At 36.4% G+C, this 20,061-nt stretch overlaps 2 protein-coding genes across 3 annotated transcripts in view; one reads left to right on the forward strand and one right to left on the reverse strand.

Annotated features, from left to right (window-relative positions):
- The window catches only part of prom (prominin), a 77,022-nt gene that overhangs the window by 5,092 nt on the left and 51,869 nt on the right, over positions 1 to 20,061 (reverse strand). The window contains exons 1-8 of one of the 2 annotated variants that reach the window (XM_067353923.1): positions 12,254 to 12,448; positions 11,248 to 11,628; positions 10,599 to 10,654; positions 10,175 to 10,350; positions 9,492 to 9,679; positions 6,592 to 6,687; positions 4,048 to 4,250; positions 2,605 to 2,740 (exon numbers count right to left, since the gene is read on the reverse strand). In XM_067353923.1, coding sequence (XP_067210024.1) covers positions 2,605 to 2,740; positions 4,048 to 4,250; positions 6,592 to 6,687; positions 9,492 to 9,679; positions 10,175 to 10,350; positions 10,599 to 10,654; positions 11,248 to 11,628; positions 12,254 to 12,290 — 1,273 coding nt within the window. In that variant the 5' untranslated portion in view covers positions 12,291 to 12,448. Of the gene's footprint in view, positions 1 to 2,604; positions 2,741 to 4,047; positions 4,251 to 6,591; positions 6,688 to 9,491; positions 9,680 to 10,174; positions 10,351 to 10,598; positions 10,655 to 11,247; positions 11,629 to 12,253; positions 12,449 to 20,061 lie in introns of those variants that run through there. The other variant, XM_012366149.2, reaches the window with a different exon arrangement.
- LOC105671736 (trace amine-associated receptor 9) overlaps positions 17,520 to 20,061 on the forward strand; it is a 61,573-nt gene continuing 59,031 nt past the window's right edge. The window contains exons 1-2 of the mRNA XM_012366153.2: positions 17,520 to 17,844; positions 18,277 to 18,537. The gene's annotated coding sequence lies outside the window, so the exon portion shown is untranslated. The remainder of the gene's footprint in view (positions 17,845 to 18,276; positions 18,538 to 20,061) is intronic.

The raw sequence follows: 20,061 nt of genomic DNA on the forward strand, positions 1-20,061 counted from the left end.
ACACGATCGCTGGATCCACGAAGATGTTTGCTCGAAGCATTTACCGCATTTCGTTTGTCTATTAAGGATAAAGTCTCTCGAGTCTCCCTTTTTCATCATTGATCTCATCGCACCCCGTAGTAGAAACGCTGACGCGTATTCCCTCGGCTCGTGACGAAATATCGTTTATACAGTACGATGTAGAAAGAGAGGTAAAAAGGGCGTGCAAAAACGTTATTGAGTAACGCGACGTCCCGCATTAAACGTCTAAAGAGTGGAAAAGAATGTGTAGCGAAATCTTCTGAATAAACTGTTGATTTTATCCGTAAATAAATTAAATTAATGTTAAATAAATTCTGTAAGCAGTTTTTTTATCAAATACAAAACTTTCGTGCATTTGCATAATTACAAATCCACATCACATGTTTACAATATGGATATATTGCGTTCATGTGAACTAATACACGCATAGAATTAAATATATTTGTTTAATGTTTTAAATATTAATCATATGGTACGCATTTCATGTAAAATTTAAAATATTTTTTTAAAAACAAAATACCTCAGCGATTTGGTTTCGATTTTTACAGCTATTTTGATTAAAAAGTGTTCTTTCTCTTGCAGTTGGAAATAATCCATTGTGCGAATATATATATCTAAAATATTCCACGCTGAAAATTCGCGCGTTATGTGCGGCAAAGTCCGGGATTAATATATGCATCACATATTTCTTGGAAGCTGTCAACGTTTTGGGAAACTTTACGCTTTGAATCTGAAATAAAATATTCTTTATAAATTCTTGCGAAAGAGCAGAAATATAATCTTGCATAACTTGAAAATGATTAAGAGATGACGATAAATACTTGAAATAGTTCATTCTTATGGCGTAAGCAAAATTATATGCGGATATTAATCGTATTAATAAAAAGTAAATAAAAAAATATTATTGTTATATTTATATGAACTTTCTTTCCATTGGTCTGCAAAATCTTAATTATCGGAACATCAAAACGCACTTTCATAAAACTAGCAAGTTTGTGTTTTCCCAGCTTTGTTCGCTTCGAAAATGCGATCTAGTTTAGCCTGTTTTGTTTACCTATCCTCAAAGTTATAATATGCCTTAAACACATCACTGTCACTGCAGGATCTATAAGCAAGGATATATAGACAAGGTATAGACGAGAAAAAGTATCGAAGAAGTTGAGATAACGCGCGCGTTATATAATCTGCAAAAAAGATTATTTTTCTCGGAACTTTACTTTCTCATCATATCTCTACTTTTTCGATAGTGGTTTTATGTGAAAACATTGTCTATAAAATATTACAAAGAGCATCCGAAAAATTTTAGAAGTTTGATATTGTTTGCTTCGAAGTATGCAGCATTCTAAATGCTTATAATCGCGCGGTTCTACTTCTGTGTGAGAGAAATCTATTTTCGGCTACCTTCATTTTATCTACACTCTCAGTCGGCTTTATTCAGCTTTATGTCCTCCTTGAAAGTTTTCAAGTTATACGAAGTGCTGATATTAGAGTGTTTGGAGCACCGAAAGTCCGCTGCGTAATGTTGAAACGAGTATATATATTTGTATACATGAGCGGCTGCGGTTGAAATAATTTTCTCGCCACAAAATCCATCAGATTTATTTCTTCGAAACTACGTAAAACTTCGCTTCCCTTGTTTCCTTCAAGGCAGTCGAAATACGCGAGACGCAGCGTTGCGCAGCGTTGACTTAGAGCGAAATTTATCGGCATTTGCTGTACGGTTTAATCGCGGCTCGTTCACGTCTTTTTTCAACTTTCCCATTGTTTGCGGCTGTCGATTGCGTTCTTCCCGATTGCCGCCAGAATTTGCATTGCGATAGAAATTATTCCGCCAAAGAGGTGACGCGCATCTGTTCATACAAAACCCTGAGATTAATCGGAAGCTGGCGGATATTTTAGTGCGATTATTATTATTATTATTATAAACCCAAATTAATTTCTTTTTATTACACATTAAAATTTTTATCATGCAAAAATTCTCTTCAATTTAATTAAAAGCAAAGTGCAAAGAAAGAAAGAGACTATAAGAAACACACAATGTGTATACATCTTCGTGTTCCGTGAATTAGCGAGTTACGCTGTGAAATAGCAATTATTCGTGTCATTTATTACCGTCTTTAGCGGAGCGCCGTGAGCCATTTATTAAGCTTAACTCGCGTCATCTCGCATAACATCTGGAGAAACCTGGCGGTGAAGGGACTAATTTAGTTTTCTTCAGGGACGCGAGCTCTCTTTGGAGCTCTCGCGGAGTTTCCGCGCTGAAGTGTCGTCGCGATTTCAACGCGTCGCTGCGCGTGCCATAACGTATTGTAATACGTGGCATCAATGTCGAAAAGTTTTCTGACGCTATAGTGCATCGTTCTCCCTCTCCTCCACTTCTTACCCCCTCATTTCGGTCCTCCTCAGCCATAGTTACACGCTCAACTAAATTCTACAAGAGTCTACGTTTGCAACTCTCCCGAGACACGCTCGATTGCAACCGGTTTGTATCGAAAAAAGCTCACTATTGAGAATGCCAGTCTCACGACTCTTTTTCCGATATAATATCAATTCGGAGAATGGAACCGTGAATATTCTACCTACGGTTACGAGTATCCAGCGTAGTCCGGGCGATGTGATGTGGTACGTGGAGGTACTCTCCGCGAGTCTGGCGTCCTGCCTCAGTCAAATTTTCCCGACTACTGCTCCGTAGACGCAGCAAACGATCGTCTCTCAGTAGCTGCAAAAGACAGTATACAGGATTCCTCAGAAAAAACAGATCGGATTTTAGTGATCTTTTGGTTATTTTGGGGTTAATTTTTTTGCAACTATGGTGTTGTTAAGCATTAATTTGTTTTGAAGCGAAAAACTTTAAACAAGCGAGTAGATTACAAAAGTTCTTCAGTTAATTTAAAATAAACTAGGTTTTACTTTATCAGAGTTTGTTAGTTGAGGCTTAGTTACAAGCATGTGCAGTAATAAAAATCTGAAAATTGAAACAAATGATCTCTCTTGATAATTTCCGTTGTAAAAAAAATCCACTGCAAGTATCGTCATACAAATTTTATTGGTCTATTCTGAAACAACCTGTACGGAAAATATAAGAATAAAGTTGCTCATACGAAGATTGAAAAGTGCATCGCGATATCATATTGATGATTAAAAAATTGCCTGAAATGGTAAGTCTAATAATTGTTAGGAAATTATTTTTTATTCAATACAAAAATAGCATAATTATAAATTTAAAAAAATATATATAAATTTATATATTTTTTCAAAGCATCGATATTAAGAAGTTCTTTAAAAAAACTTATATCTAAAAAAATTTCGAGAATGGATAATGGATTGAAATGGAAATTGCACGAGAAAAACATTACGCGTAAAGTGATTGCGTTCATTCAATAGCAATAAGAAGACGTACTTGAAAGTGTTTACGTGTATGCGTGAAGGGGCGTTTCATGAACAACAAAAGATGGAAATCCTCGAAAAGTTTCTGCCGCAGCACAAGCTTTAAGTTGCCGATCTAAATTATTACTATTTTTAACTAGAAGTTGATAGACTTTTTAAGTACAGTAAAGTATAAAACTTCACTAAACAAGATGGAAGAATAAAAATTATACGAAATGCTACGAAAACCCGTGGTTGCAGCTTACCATTGAATATAACATTTTGCGTAATTAATTAACATAGCAATAAAAGTGTAAAAATAAACACGGAACAAGTAAAACATGTTAAAAGCAGAATCGGAAAAATAGTAAATACTGATATAATTGTTGAGTGCAATTTTAACTTAAATTTCGAGAAATAATAAAAGTTAAACATCGTCATAATCATTGAGTAAACAAATGCTAGCCGCAACTGTTGTTAAACTTGTCGATTGCATTTTACTCATCCGCCCGTATTTATTCAGATATATTTTGCAGCATCCCACGCATGAAATATTCACACGCAAGCGAAACAAAAATGCCGCTGCGAGTCGAAACGCTCGCACCGCCGAACGGATCCCAGAATCCGTTAGAATGGACGTCGATCGTAAAGTTTATTCACCCGCTCTATCCGTAGATCCAGACGAATCCCCGAAGAGTCAATGACAGCACAAAGAGAACGATCTGGACCCGAGCATGCTCTCACCGTACCTTCCAAGTCCCGCCGTATCTCGTCCGTTTCCCTACTCAATTCCAATCCGAGTTCGTGAGCTCTCTCACCCTCCCTGAGTAAAGATTCGGTCCTGGCAGATAACTCTTGTGTGGCTGAAACGCGCGATACGGCACCATTAACGACGTGTATATCCTGTATATTCACTGTTCTTACCATCGCTAACACCTTCAGAAACCCGGCATGGAAGTTGCCTAAGTGTGTAGCGCGAAAGTCGAACCTACTAAAATTATATCTGTTCCACAACTTCTGTTTCAAATTCCGAGGAAGATTATCGTTAACACTTGTTGAATACAGTGCTCATTTATTAATGAGGAGTAAATTTGAATTATAATTACAATAAACACGAATTAACAATATTACGCGCCTGATATGAGACATCTCCGCAATTTAAGAACCACGTGTATTTATTGTATTTTTGTCGTCTGATAATCCAGATTAATAGCGTTAATAATCTCGAAACAAACTTTCGACATACTGGGTGCTCAAATAGGCTATCAAACTATTAGCCAGCAACTAAAAGTAATAACGCACGGTGTAACGAAGCAATTTATAAGACGCCGCTATTCGCCATTTACATGTTAGACATCGTCTGCACTGATGGGGAATATACGACAGCGATAGCACGCCGTATCGTGTCTCCGAGCACTTACCGCTGTAACAGGTTTTCGTTACTTGAATTAATTCGCTACAAACGCACACCGTCGCGGCAAGTGCGGCTCTCGATTCGTGCCTATGTCTTTAGCCGAAGTATATAGCGTGTACTGCAAATTTGCGTCCTGTACGCTGCGCGGAATTCAAAAGGGAAAGTTGAAGAAGCTGTAGCATCATAACGCACATATACATTGTTGCTATTAATTTAGAAATACATTTGAGAATAATCATAATATCGAATAATTATCATGCGACAATTCAAACAGCAAAGTTTAAGGAACTTCTTGTAATTAAAATTTTTTTCTAATTAAAACTTTCAGGCGGCGCAACTTTGCCTTTCTTGTTTATGTTACCTGAATATCGGTAACCCGCCATTTATCCTGAATTTTACTCCGCAGCGCTCTATTTTTCGGAGATTCTAATAAATTGTACCGTTAATTGAAACAAGCTAACTTTTCGGTGCAAGCAAGGACACTTAAGTGGCTTCAAGAAACAATAACTTGCTCTTTTCTTTTGCTAAAATTGTGTAAATGAAGGGGGTATTATGATTATTGGAACACCCGATGTAGAGTACTAAATATAGCGTACACGTATGATACACATACAGTGATTATGCGAGGGGGAGAGAGTTGCCCGAAAGGAGATAGCAAGAGACTCGTAGTTGCGGTAGTACCTGCTAATTTAGTTAGTATACTGTTAGTAACTTAGTACCGTGACTAAGTGACACTCTAGGTCGAGGAGGTCACTTAACGGCAGAGAGTTCACTTGAAGACCGAATAACCTTACCAGAAACAACCCTAAACCACCCGTGACGCCGAGTAAATTTGTGGTCCCGAAAGTAGCGTTTACATGTGTACAGACGGATTAATTACACACGCTCAATTAGTTAGACGATATCAGACACTCGAGATCAAATGCGAACTTATTAGCACGAAGTGCACTCGAAATGCTCAAACTAATTGGAATTGATGTTCTCCATTTTTTTCATTAAAGTAATTTGTTCATTAGCGTTTAATATCGATAAAGTTTTAATCCGCGCGATTTAATATGAAAATCGTTCTATTGAAACGTTAAATCTTCGACATTGAATAAACGGTGTTGTATGATGCACCACAGGATATGATGAAACTACAGGAGTCGTCAAATTTATTGTGACCACGCGCAGCTCGCGAGGCAATGAGTGAACGACGCGGTCGCTCCTCCACGCGAAACATACATTTCGACGCATAAATTAATATACGTAGGACGAGTACGACGTGTAGATATTGCGGTTATGAATATGCAAACATTCCGGCGCAATGCCGCCACGCCGCTCTAACAAACGAACTATAATATTGGCACCGGATATTCCCCGCGTTATCCTTTGCAGTTAAAGTTCAAGTTACGAAGGATACCAATTTCTCAGAGAATTTTATAAGTTATAAAAGTGTAATAAGTTTTTACCGCTATTGTCAGATGTAGTCATAAGATATGGGAACTTAATATCGTGATCACTTGAGATTCTATGTCGTAAAATTTTGACAGAGTTACACTGTAAAAAAATTCGGTAAATTTACAATATTTATTTAGTGTATTTTGTTATTTATTATGTAATCATTACATCTTATTTGTGTAAATTTATTGAATTTTTTTTACAATGTACGCTGAATTTAGAAATTTTAAAAATTATATGTAATTTAAAAAATTGAAAACGGCATAAAATTGCGTTAATATAATTTTGATATTCTGTATATTAATCTTTTTTTTCTCATTTTCTTTAATTCTTTTTATTATATAATTTACCATTTGCCAGATCAACTAGTGCGTCCAATGCTACGTCGAGGCCAGTCTCGGCTGACAATTCCGCCTGCACAGGTCTGCCCAATAATTCCTCGACATCTGCAAAACACGAGACACTATTTTATGTGCTTGCCTATATTCCACAAATATTCCATTAACGTACAGACATTACGCATGCACATACAAACAACGAATATCACAGGCGCAATCCGCTTGACTTTTTAGGACATTTTAGGTAATACATTTTCGTCCCGTCAAAGAGATTTCTGTCAATCAAAGTCACAAAAATCCCGTGAGAGCACAAAATTATTAAAATATCAAACCAAAATAGATAAAGGGCGATGGGGCGCACGTTAAAAATGGACCATGATCGCCTCGGGCTAACGAACAACCATGTGACATCCATGTAGTATATAGATGCGAGCGACATTGTAAATCCAGTCACGTCGGTGCGTGGCAGTAATAATTTATCCACCCTGTATCCGCGTTGGTTATCGTCATCTGATAGGAATTTCAGGCCAATGCAGGTGGCTTGATAATACAGGGTCTTTGATGGTAACGCGGAAAATTTTTCGCAACAATTAAAAATGCATATCTCGCTTTGAAACAAGGGATTGACATAAAAATTTGAGGACAGATGACTGAAAATATGCATCGGTATAAACAATATCTAAAAAAACTTGTTTAATTTGCGGCACCTATCGATCTCGGCAATTCTATCTTATGATACACGCTTTTCGTATATAAACAGTCGAAAGAAGCCACACAGTCACGTTGTCGATAAACCGTATCGTTGTCGTTCGACTTGGCGTGCAGTACGTGATCTGAAATCTAGACGGTAGCGTGTATGCGCAGGCTTTGTGCTGGCAAACGCGCATAATGCCCATGGTTGCATTGCACTAACGAGCCCAATTTGCTCGAAGGTTGTTAACGTGTCAGCGACGATGGACCCATTACGCTACGATTATAGACTGCCGATAGCTCTCATTAGACGCCTATGCGTCTCTCGTCATGAGAAACGTCATTAGAAAATCGTGCCGGACATTGGCGCTTGGCACATCAATAATTTGCCCGTTCAATCTACGAACCGCCGACCATTGTCGAGAAGATGGATTGATAAATCCAAAATTACTGTTAATTTGATATAAGCTGTGCAACATATTATTTTTATCTTTTTCAACTAATTATTAATTTTTAAATTAAATCCGTAAATCCGCTTTTACAAGACAGATTAAGATTTAATTTTCTTATCTGTTTAAGCAATTAAGTAACTCCCGAGATCAGAAAATTTTAAATTGTTAATAGTGTAATCATAAAAATATAAAAAAGGCGCACACAATTTTTTTCCCGACAGAAAATTATTTTAATTATTACCTTATTACATATTTTTCCCGCAATGCTATAGAGACGCAAGTTTAATCAATTTAATCGTTATGTCATTTGCAGCAAATAAAATTATTACATATGTGCAAGCGAAAAATGATATAGAACATAAAATATCTACCGGTTATTTTGTGAGAGTACGGTTAAAAATATTCCAATCTACCGGTAAACGAATGGACGTATCGTGTAAATATAAATGTGTTTATAAGTCAAGCGTTATACATCATCCGTCATTTAACTAAAAATATTTCTGCTTGCCACATACAGTAAATTACTCTGTCGTGATATCGCGTAGAAAATGAATAAAAAATAATCGGACAAAACAAAAGCTTTTAAAAATTTAAATACTATAATTTCATGTTTACCTTTGTCAGATTTCATTAACTGCAAATATTAAAAACTCAATGACCTAATATTGTTCCTCATTATTCATATATTTATTTATTTTGCTTAAAAAACAATTATATATTGTTCAAGTATTTACGATGTCAATTGCGATATAATTTTTCATCGAAAAATTTGATGATAGTTTAGCTTTAAACTAATTCTGAAGTGATAATGCAATTTGATTGATATATAAATGTCGGATTTATGCATGTCATTTTCGATTGACGGTTCAAGTTTCTTCCATTTGTCGTGTTAAACGGTCGAGCAATGTTAAACCGTTCGTTTGCAGCCACATTTGCGGTCACGTTCGTGCGCGTGGTAAAATTGATTAAAACCGGGATCGCGTAGACCATTTTAACGCTGAATACGAGCCTACGGGTTTAGTGGGAAGAGTTAGCCAGTTTGCGGCTACGTTTCAAGAATCAAGAGCAGGGAGTCGCTTACAACTGAGTGCTATGTTGCATCAAAGTAGTGGAGTTCCAGCAATCGAACCGCAAGCGGTTCTCCGCTTTCCACACTTGACCTCCTCCGGAAATTAGTTAATCGGCTGCGAGCTGTATTTTCTATTGCCACTAACAGTTACGTTACAAAGCAATCTCTTTTTTTCAAGTATTTTTTTTTCTCAACTAAAGAAAAAATGTTTTCTTAAAGAAAAAACGAAAAACTAAGAGCGTCATTTAAATGTTAAAAATGCGCAACTTCTATTGAAAGATTCTATTTATCTCATTTTAAGCATTTTGTATAATACTTTCAAGTGAGTATCTTTTTAAAGCTCTCGCATTATATAATTTTATTATTTCTTTTTTCTTAATTCCTAGTTTCTCGTGTCTTTTTGATACTTTTCACGTCGACCGTAACGAGCGAAGGTAAAAAGTCTGGAAGAAGCAGCACACTTAAAACAGAGCGCAATTATAGCAACTCCGACGTGGATACGTTTCTGTTGATAGTAACGATAAGAGGATGTTCGGTAAGCGCCTCAGGATTTCGCGTCTGTTGTTGTTAGTATTGTTAAAGTGTAAAAGTGGGTTTCGCACCCCGTCTTTATTAGACGCGACAAAATGGAGCACTGTTTTTGCCCGAAGAACTTTCCGCGTTTAGTGTCTTAATACTGCGAGAAAGAAAATTTCACTCACTGTCCAGATCGGCGAGAATCGCCTCGCTGGCCACGTCCAGGCTCCTCGTGAGGCACTTTCGTAACTGCGACGTGGTGTCCGCATGGTAGTCCTTTAAATCCTGCAACGCCGTCTCCACTGCCGTAGGAAGCTTTCCGATCCCCGCCGTCACCGCCTCGTTGCATATTATCATCGTCACCATGCAAGACCTTGGAGCCACGCGCGAAGGATTATGAATAACGTAGTGAGTGCTTACTTTAGGTAAAAGGTTTTCCGGCGTCGCGATAAGACGAATAGCCACCTTACTTAGATCTCTTCTCTCGCCCGCCTAACTTCATTTGTACGCGCCGCACTTCTTCATCCAATATTAAGTCATATTGTAATTGTTGTGAATATTTGTAAAAAAATAATCATTAACTTCTTTCGCGTACAGTTTTAATTTTTTGACTGTCATTGAAAGTCACTCGGAATAAAACGACGTAAATGTAGATTTGCAAAGAGACGTATTAGGATTATTTCAACAAGTTATCATACAAGTTAACGTAATTGTAGGAATTTTATCACTGCTAAATTCGCGACGATTACATACTCACGGAACGTAATCAAGAAGGACGGAAGAATCTGAGAACATGAGTAGGGTTGGAAGTGGAGGTAATAAGTTTTCAGAGCGGCGTCTAAGAACGGAGAATCGTCATAGGTCCTACCCGAGTATAAAGGCGAGAACGCCGAGGAGAAATGCGAGAACACCGGGATACCGAGACGGTTTGTAATCCTCTCTGATTGGACGACAGGCGAGCCAAAGTTCCATGCAAGGTATTATGCAGGCCAGTACGCAGCACACGCCTACTAAGCCGAGGAAAGCTGCTTCCACGTGCACAGACTGTAAAAGTTAGAACGAGAGGCTTGTCAGAAACTTAACAGTAGCATCTGCGCGATATCGGATCGCGAAAATTATGTATCGCGTACGTCGGATCGCGCGCCGCAAGAAATTCTCTTCCTTAAATTGAGACGGAAGCATCGGGAGCTCTCGACTGCGAGACTTTAATGGATGATGCTACCTTTAATAATCCGCTCCATCAATTGCCGGCAGCTAAATATTTCTGTACTCCCAACACGATTTTGCCTTACCTGCGAGATCAATTTAGTGGCGCTTATGCGATTTTCCACGGCGTCCGTTAATAGATCTGTAACGAGCGAGAAGAATTATAATTCTCTCTCTGCATCGCTAATTGCAAGTATAGCGCTAATAGTTTGATAGCGCGCCGAGAGATCTATTAAGCTTGAATTACTCGGCGAACCGAGAGAGATATCAAATTGTCGGATAAAACGTGAATAAATTGGTGCGTTAATAATGTGCAATATTTGACGAATTAAATAAAAAAAGACCGATGCTTTCTCTTTTTGTAGCGGTATCAATTTGATGTATTGATGGTTATTGATTTCTGTTTTTCACACAAATGAAAAATTTTTTTATTAAGATTCGCAATTATCTATAAAAATTAATAAACCATTAATTGAAAATATATTTAACGTATACTCGAGCGTATAAATCGAGCTTTGTAGCGTTTCATGTGTGACAAATATTTTTTTTTCCTTTTTTTTATAAAATTGCTTTGTATGAATTATCGACATGGCCGGACAGTTTGCGAAACAGTGACTATTTGATTTAAAAATGAATATGTTGAAAAATGTATATTTTTAACAAAAAAAACATACAAAAGAGAGCGTCACAAAAACAAAGCGCGCGGAAACCTCTTACAATCGTTTTATACTTTACCGATGGGTAGATCGTAAGGTTGCACGATAGATAAAAAGCCCCGGAGAAAATCGAAGACGAACCATCCCTTATCGAGATGCAAACTCGCCATCTTGTAACGCTCCTCCGTGGCAAATTTCGGGAATTTCAGCTTCGGTTTCACGTCCCAATCTTTGGGCGAGGTCAACGTCCGCGGATGCGACACGTTCGAGTTGTTCTTCGTACTGTCTACAAGCACGTCCGCCGCCATCATGTCCATCTTGCTCTCCCGCGTCTCGTTTGGGGAGCGAAGAATGAGCAAGCTGTCGGTGGTCGAGCAATTGTTACCGCTCGGGGTCGAATCAGTCGAGACTGACTCTTGAGCCGTGCACGCTCTCGAGCCAGCGGCAACCAGAAGGAATACTGCAAGTTTTTGTAATTTAAAGTAGATCTCGCTTTGCTGCTCACAAAGAGACAGCATCGCAGATTGAAATAAAAATTTACCAATCTCAAAAAATTAATCAAGTATACAAATAATTTTGATATAAAATTCAAAAAGTTATAATTTACATTTATGACACTAAATCTTTTTCTATCGCGGTAGATATAACATATGTATATATTTGAAAAATCTTGTGCGTAAACTATCGAATTGTCGCTCCAACTGTTTCCTTGTTTAATTTCACTTAGTTTGTAATTAAATTTCTTCGCGTAGCAATTGAATTTTAATATTCGACAAAGCATAATCACGAAAAGCATCACAGGAAGTGGTGTTCAAAATTGGAAGACATTGAAACGTTATGGTTGGTGATTATAAGGCACAAGTGGAGATGCACAAGCCTTGGATTCGCGATTTATTGCTTGTAGCACAGCTTTTACCACCGAGGCATTTCAAATAAATCGTTGTTTCTTGTTGTGCTCCTTCGCATTGAATCTTCCCGAGACTGATATTTTCGAAGCGTTTCGACGAAAGCATCTTGGTGCAATAATTAATTTTATGTTGACGCGTAATGAAAAAAGATAAATATAAGATGCAAAATGCTCATGCCTCGAATTACGGTCATTTTCCATTTGAGTGTCGCCATTTTCCGACGTTTTCCTCCATACGATAATCAGAACTGACAACAGTCGCGTCCCTATTGAATCGCGGTTAAAGGCAGACTGTCATCTCCAGTATTTGTAGAGGCTTCCGCGAAACCTCGCAAGTGTGGATGTTGTCGAACCACCTCGCGGAGACAATGAGCTAGATGGGGGCCAGACGAGACAGACGGTGTCGATAAAGCTCGGAAATTATTCAGGGACGCGACGTAATTAGGTCATACAAGAGATTTAGCTAATAAAGTAACAATACGAATGTGAAAACGTATCCTACGAGAGAGTTTTGCAATGATATAGCGTATCTAACGTATTTAGTTACCAATTTAATTCTGAAATCAGTGCAGTACATGTAAGTAAACTTTCCAATAACTGTAATCAAAAAGACTAAACTGCATCAAGCTGTCTAGTAGTTTGTAATATATCGTGCGGGTGTTTCGGACGTATAATATATGCATCGAAAAATGTTTTGCAACATTTGGCTTTCCGCTAAATTAGGCGCATAATCGCTGACTCAGGCAATCGTGCAACGACGAATAAACTTCAAAATAGTGTTTTACGTTACGAGTGAAAATCAGTTTTCGCGTAGTTCCTGTATAACATTATCCATACGACCCTAACTTTCTCATTTAGTGCACATCTGCATTTTGCGCAATATGTACTTGGTTTATGAGAACGTTAATGCAGTGTCGGCCACAGATTTATTTTTATACAATATATAGTTTATGGAAAGATGTTAATGCACTGTTGGTCACAGATTTATTTCATCTGGTCAAAAACACTCCGCTCGAAAACAGTCTGGCTCGAAAAATTACAGTGCTATCGAACGGAAAGTTAGTGAAACTTATCGATGAAGTTTTTACTTGCTTTATAATTTGTTACACAAGTTGCTTACAGTAGGTAAAATTAATGACGCCACTATTTCAAACCGATTTCTATCTTAAACAGAAATATAAAACAAAAAAATACCAAATATACTTTTACATCCATAATTAAAAAGTTGTTAATTCTTTATTAAATACTAATATATTTTTTAAATTATATTTATTAAATAAAATTGATATACTTGTCAATTAGAAAAGCATGAATCAAAAGTAAAATAATTTTTATTTTTATTTTTAAATAAAAACGTTTTATCTTTGATTTGATTTCGTAAATGAACACCATTAGTGACATTTATACACATATATTCTATTCTGTTTCAATTATTATGAATTGTAGTTATGTGTTGAGTGCACATGCGATGTATTATGTTTCAACGCTTTGTCCTTTAATGTAGATCACAAATATACGTACGTAAATAAAAATATAATTAATGTAATATTAAAAAACAATTTTTATACATGTTATTCTCTATTTTATCATGTTTATACACTCGTCTGATTAATATAATTTTTACTACTGATTATGATAAACTGTATTATATGTACACATAATAATTTGCAATGTGATATATTGAACATTATGTTATGCGTCTAACAAATTAATATTAATTTAATATCAAGTCTAAAAACATATAACATATGAAAATAAAAATGATTGGCTTGGGAAAAAAATAGATAAAAAAATTGCCCTGCGGTAATTTCATTACTCTTCGCAGCGAAAATGAAATACAAAGGAAGATATCCCCCGAGAGTCTCACACATCGCTTTAAATAAGATAGAAGACAATTTTCCGTAAGAAAACGTGCATATAAATTTTAAAGGGTCGAATGACAATATATCGCCCGGAGGGATTATGTTTATCTTCTCGGCTATGGTCAACTCACGTATATACCTTGTAGGACGGGACTGTTTTACTGATAAAAGCCTTGAGCTGCAGCAAAATGGCAGATATTTGCGTAAAAATAATGCAAGAAAGAAGCAAGCATGAAGTATCTTTTATAACTTTAAAGGAAAGTATTCGTACAAAACTTTTAAAAAGGTAATGCAAAAAATCGCGTTTTAAAAATTGATCGATATTGGGTATTTCGTGGTTTAATCTTTAATAAAAATACGATTTACGCAAACTTTATCATATTTTGTGATTCTAACAGTTTCGTTTTGCTTGCTACACACTTGTGAAAACGACGAGACGAATACTGGCTTACGCTTAAACTTCACGTCGCAGATAAACCTCCGAAGAACGGAGATCAGGCGATTGTAGTCTGTTTTATTGTTCACCGATTTCTTGTTACGAAATCGTCAAGTTGAAGCACGTCTTCACAGATTATGGATAAACGGCGATAACGAACTCGCAAAGCGAAATTTCTTATCAAACGCTGATAATTCACGATTCATCGAATCTATTTAATTATTCGATAAATTCTTCCGTGGAATATTTGCAAGGAGTAACTCACAATCAGAAAATACGTTCAGAATACGTCGAAAATGGTATTAGTGATTGGAATTCTTATTTAACACTTGTTCACTTTTCTTAGATAGCGTTGTAAGATTCACGTGAAAATTTATCGTAATATAATAAAAAACATTGTAAAAATTATTTAACTTAGTTAAATAATGAGAAATAAATTCATTCGCGCTTTCTACATTTAATGTCAATTTGCGAATCTCGCTCGGAAACTTTAGATATATTCTTATTTCAACATTTACTTACTTATTATAAAAGTTTGCCGAATTTTAAATGCATATTTGCGTAGAAATTGGAATATATAAAATAAAATAAGAAACAAAGTTAAATCAGTAATATTATCATGCGTAAAGTTTTGTATATTTTACTAACGAAATTTTTAATTTCACGAACTTCAAGGCAAATTTGCGATTCTTCGTCAGCGTGTTTGGCTTAAAGTATTAACTGCGCAATGTCTAATTGCAAATAATTATACAATTCAATGTAAAAAAAGACAAGATATTGCGCTAAAATATGTTTAAGTATATATTTTGCTACAACTGCAAATTTATAGCTTTGATGCAACACTTGGAATAACGCGCTACTGTGCACATCGCGCACTTCTATTTAGATTTTTCTCTTTCGTGAAATCTGAATCGTCGCGCAGTTTGATCCTTCTTCGCCCGATAAATTCCGTTTCTACGCGGTTAACCTTGTGTGGACGAACGACGGAGCGAGGATTCGAACTCACATATAGTTGCCCGCAGTATGTGGTACTAGAATTGGGTTGACTTGGTGGCAGCGGTGCCCAACCGCGGCTAAATCTTCGCGCGGACAAAGTGCGAGATTACTTTCGTCGATCGCGAATGACTGGGTGCTTGGCAGTAAACCTCTTCCATCAGCAAATGGGTTCTTTTTACTGTTATACGAGGGTATATACTCGCTCTCTTAATTGGCTGTACTGTAATTCCTGTTCCACTTCTCAAAGCAATTCTCCCCTAAAACACGGCTAATTACGTAACATGGCTAAGAGCAAATATTTCGACATCTGTGACATTTCATATCAAGGATGGATCAGTGATATAAACATTCAATTTAATATACGGAGAATATTATGCGAACCGGCAACGTTAATAGAGAAATAATATATCTTCCGTCGGAATCTCTCTGCGTGTGCATAGTCTTTGACTATAAATTCAAGAAAAATGTTTGGTTATGTTTAATTTAATATGCTTCATAAATTTTTACCATTACACAAAATAGATAAGGATAATTTATTAAATATACCGTAAATCCTTTATACTTGTACAACCATCGTACGGCAAACAACATTACTTTATTGTAATCATAACATTTAACTCTTCTCTTTTTTGAAACTATATATAGTAACTTTCATGAAACAAAGTGCAAAGTACGATATATCAAGGATAATTTAAAATATTATTATTTTACTCGTATTATTGCATGTGAAGTAGTTAGAAATATATCGTGATACTTGCTAAGAGACATGAATACTGTAGCGTTTAATAAGTAAACACTATTGTACGTTATTGTAATAACATTTGTAAATAATACATAATTTGTCGTAAATATGATATCAAATAGCAGCCATAATTTGTGATTCTTTTACAAGAGAGTCTGTAATCACATAATGTTGAACAAAGGTACGATAAAAGTACAAATACTGAAAACTTGTCGAGATATTTACTCGCAGAAAACGTGGGTTACGGTTATCAAAGAAAAATAACAATAATTCAAGTTAATTAATTGATTGCAAGCTCGAAAGTGGCTTTAATCTAGAGTACGTTTTTTGAAACAAAAATTGAAAAAAATTATTGTTGATTAAAACCTTATATTCTTGTAATATCGAGAATATTTATATTAAACCCATATAAGTTATTTATACTCTATTATTTTTTGGAATTCATAAAAATATATATAGCGTAAATTTATCTTCATTTTATGTGCTCAAGTAAGTATCAGTTTTTACATAATTATTTTAAAAGAATAAGCTGTTGATTTACTATTCGCAAAGCGCAGCGAAAAAAATTTTGACCACTGCAGTGGCACTCGCTAATAGAAAATAACTACTCTCCGTATCCTCATTTGACGTTGTTACACGTATTTTATTATTTTAAATCGTGTAATTATATATTTAGATTTTATCTGACAGTATTAAATCATTTAATTGAAATAAAACTCTGTAGTTATGCGATACGCGCTGAAACATAAAATATGCGCGCTCGGATTTGAAATATGCTGAATTTCCAAATATATATTTGTGCGGAAAAAAGCACTCAAGTAATTATATTATTTCAATCACAGAGATGCATGTACATACTTCTATAAGTCACTTCATCAAGGTATAAAGTGCACTGTATAAAGTGCGACCTCATTAAGCAGTCTCGTTATCCCCATACGGTGGATACAAGAGCACGCCCAGAATATGTTACATAGTTTATGCTGCCTCCATTTTATACCTGCCTTTCGTCCTTAGACAATGGAATTTTCAACGAGGGAAGTTTCTGGTGAGAATTTTCCCGATCCCGAGCTTTGTTATACGCGCGCAACGTCACCGACGTCGTCGGAAGTGTGCCGCGTTCTTCGACGCGCGCGATTCTCGATCAACCGAAAGCGAGGATACGTAAGGGGTGTTCGCGAGCAAACGGGTGTGTGGATGAATTTTGGCACGGCGGGTGTGTGTCGGTGCAGTTAGAAGATCGCGAGACTGGCTGCATCCTCTCCCTCTCCCTTTCTCTCTCTCTCTCTCTCTCTCTCTCTGTTTCTCTCTCGTCCCTCCCACTCCTTCCCTTCTTCTCTGTCTCGTACTCTCTTTCTCTCTCACTCAGCGCGACTACTATCGGGAGCACCCAGGCGGGCAGTCAGTGCGTCGTCAGCCTCCGCGTCGTCGTGACGCTCCACTCTCTCTCTCTCCCTCTCTCTCTCGTTTCTCTCGGCTCTCTCGGTGGCGTCCGCAGCATCGCGACGCTACGACGCGCTCCGTCGACTATCCTATCGGGAGAGACGCCGTCTCTTTAATTTTCCTACGATATATACGAGCGACACGGACTTGATTATTGATAACGATCGCAATAGGTGACATTGTAATAATAAAAAAAATATTTGTTGCTGCACTTTGAAAGTGTTTCAATCAGCACAAAAATTAAAAAAAAGTGCCGATAATAACTACGTTGATTGTAGAAAATAGAAAAAATGGTTAGTATCTCGGCTTATTATTTCTATGTGGGAAAGAATTTCGTAAAGAATATAGATGAGATGATTTTCAGCGGCGTACGTTAAATAAAAGGATTAGAAATTAAAAATTTCATGACTATTTACATTTATGAGATTAAAATAGATTTCAAATATTTATTAATATCTTTTGCGCGGGATTTAAGAAAGTTTGTAGAACTGTACATTAACTTTTAAGGGAGCACTTCTTGAGACGTAATATTCGCGGAAGATTGAAGCTACCGTGCATCTCTTAAAAGTTCACTACAGTATCTTTATTCCTTACTTTTCGTTGCATATTTTATATCGAAGGGAGCACAGCGCGCAATTTATTACTTCGACGTAAAACATTCTTTGTCACGAACGAAAATAGAAGAACGGGAGATTGAGTGACGATAGTACATGCATTTCCTACAGAGGAGTTATTAAAGGCACGTCGAAGGCGCCTTCTCTCGTCGATGGGTGAACAGAAAAGCCAAATCGTGAAGTTTTACCAGACGTGATCCATCTTGGTGTCCCGATCGAGTGATCTATCGGATCTCACCGCAAAACGTACTGCAGCCCTTCAGGATTCCTCGCCTCCGAGAGTCACGCACGAACGTTCTTCCTCCCTTTGCCTTCCGGCGCTTCGCGTACTCGCTCAAGTCTTATCGACACTCGTGGATTTACTACTGCCAAGTACGTATCTAATTGCACCAATTCAAGCTGAATCTCTTTATTTCGCATACCATATAGGTTAACGCAGGAGTAAAATTGAGTGAGATGTTTTTGTTAGCTTACCTTTTTTCTCTCCTATCGATGCATTTTCTCCGTCCTGTATGTGTCATAAAAAAATAGATTTATAGCTTTACATACCGGTGATGTTACTTCGCAATTTATCATCGTTATCGTACATTTGCAAGAAGAATTATTCAAGTTTTACTTAAAAATATGAAATAATAAAATTAATGTTACGATTAAGTTGCGATAAAATATGCAAACTTCGTTGCTTATCATAATGGAAAATTCTTGAAAATTTTGTTCAAACTTGACATTTCTAAAATTCATACCGCACCTACATAGCTAGCTTGATATTGTCTCTGGAAGTGTTCATCATCGTACATCTTTTTATTCGGTCGTTATTTCTATTGGTGTCTACAGCTGCACTTAAGATATTAAATTACACACACCGTGCTGGCGTTAAGTCGTAAAGAATTACAGAAGCCAGAAGTTTCTGTCTATGTTCTTTTAAGTCACAAATCAACGAAATGCAGCAAAATTGTGCAATTTATATTTTTAAAAAATACACGCAAAAAGGCGAAGCATTATATAATTTTAATACTATCGTCGTGTGATATTTTATTAATGGATCTAAATCGTATTTTACTAGTGCTTTAATGACGGGGTGTGCGAAGCAATATTGATCTTATATCGTTTGAAAGTTCCTGTTATTCCATCCAAAGGATATATGTAGTTTAGAGATTGATACAAACTACGCAAAACAGGACACCATAACTTGGCAGATATCGAGCGATACGCTTGCAACACGTCTGCGGTTACGAAGCAGTTTGATCGTGTTGTTGCTTACAGTTCTCTGACCAAGTTTTCAAAACTTTCCCCGCAACCGCCTTTAATATTAAACGATTCCTCAGATCCGGGATAAATTTAACGAGAGATCAAATCGTAGGAGTTTTCTCGACTTAAATATCTTTAACGATATACGATTTTTATTTGATAATTGCTTAACTTTAATCATAATAGCTTGATAAATCAAAGCCTTACTGATTTCTATTCAGCACTATTTCAATGAATTTATTACGGTAAATGAAAGTTGTATATAAAATTTATACGACTTTTTAAAATAATTTCGATTGAAATATTTCAGTCTCTGCTCTGCTTTAGTGAAAATTATTGCGTTGGCAGAATTCACTGACACTTTCAACAGAACTTTACGTTTATTTTGGTATATTCAATTCAATCAGCGCAGCGTGAATTTAATGACGCAATATAATTGCTAATTGATATTGCAAAAACGTGACCTTTTCTATCTAATGTAGTAATATTGAATATTACATTTATTACAGTTATAAATTATTACTCATGTAAATTGAAAACAACTTGTGTATTCCTAAATAAAATCAATAGAACCGCTTGATAATTTCTTCCATTTTGATGAAAAAGGTTTCTCTCTTCCTGCTCCGTGACAAATTCAATATATGGAAA

Source organism: Linepithema humile, chromosome 4 (assembly GCF_040581485.1).
Source record: "Linepithema humile isolate Giens D197 chromosome 4, Lhum_UNIL_v1.0, whole genome shotgun sequence".
Taxonomy (NCBI): domain Eukaryota; kingdom Metazoa; phylum Arthropoda; class Insecta; order Hymenoptera; family Formicidae; genus Linepithema; species Linepithema humile.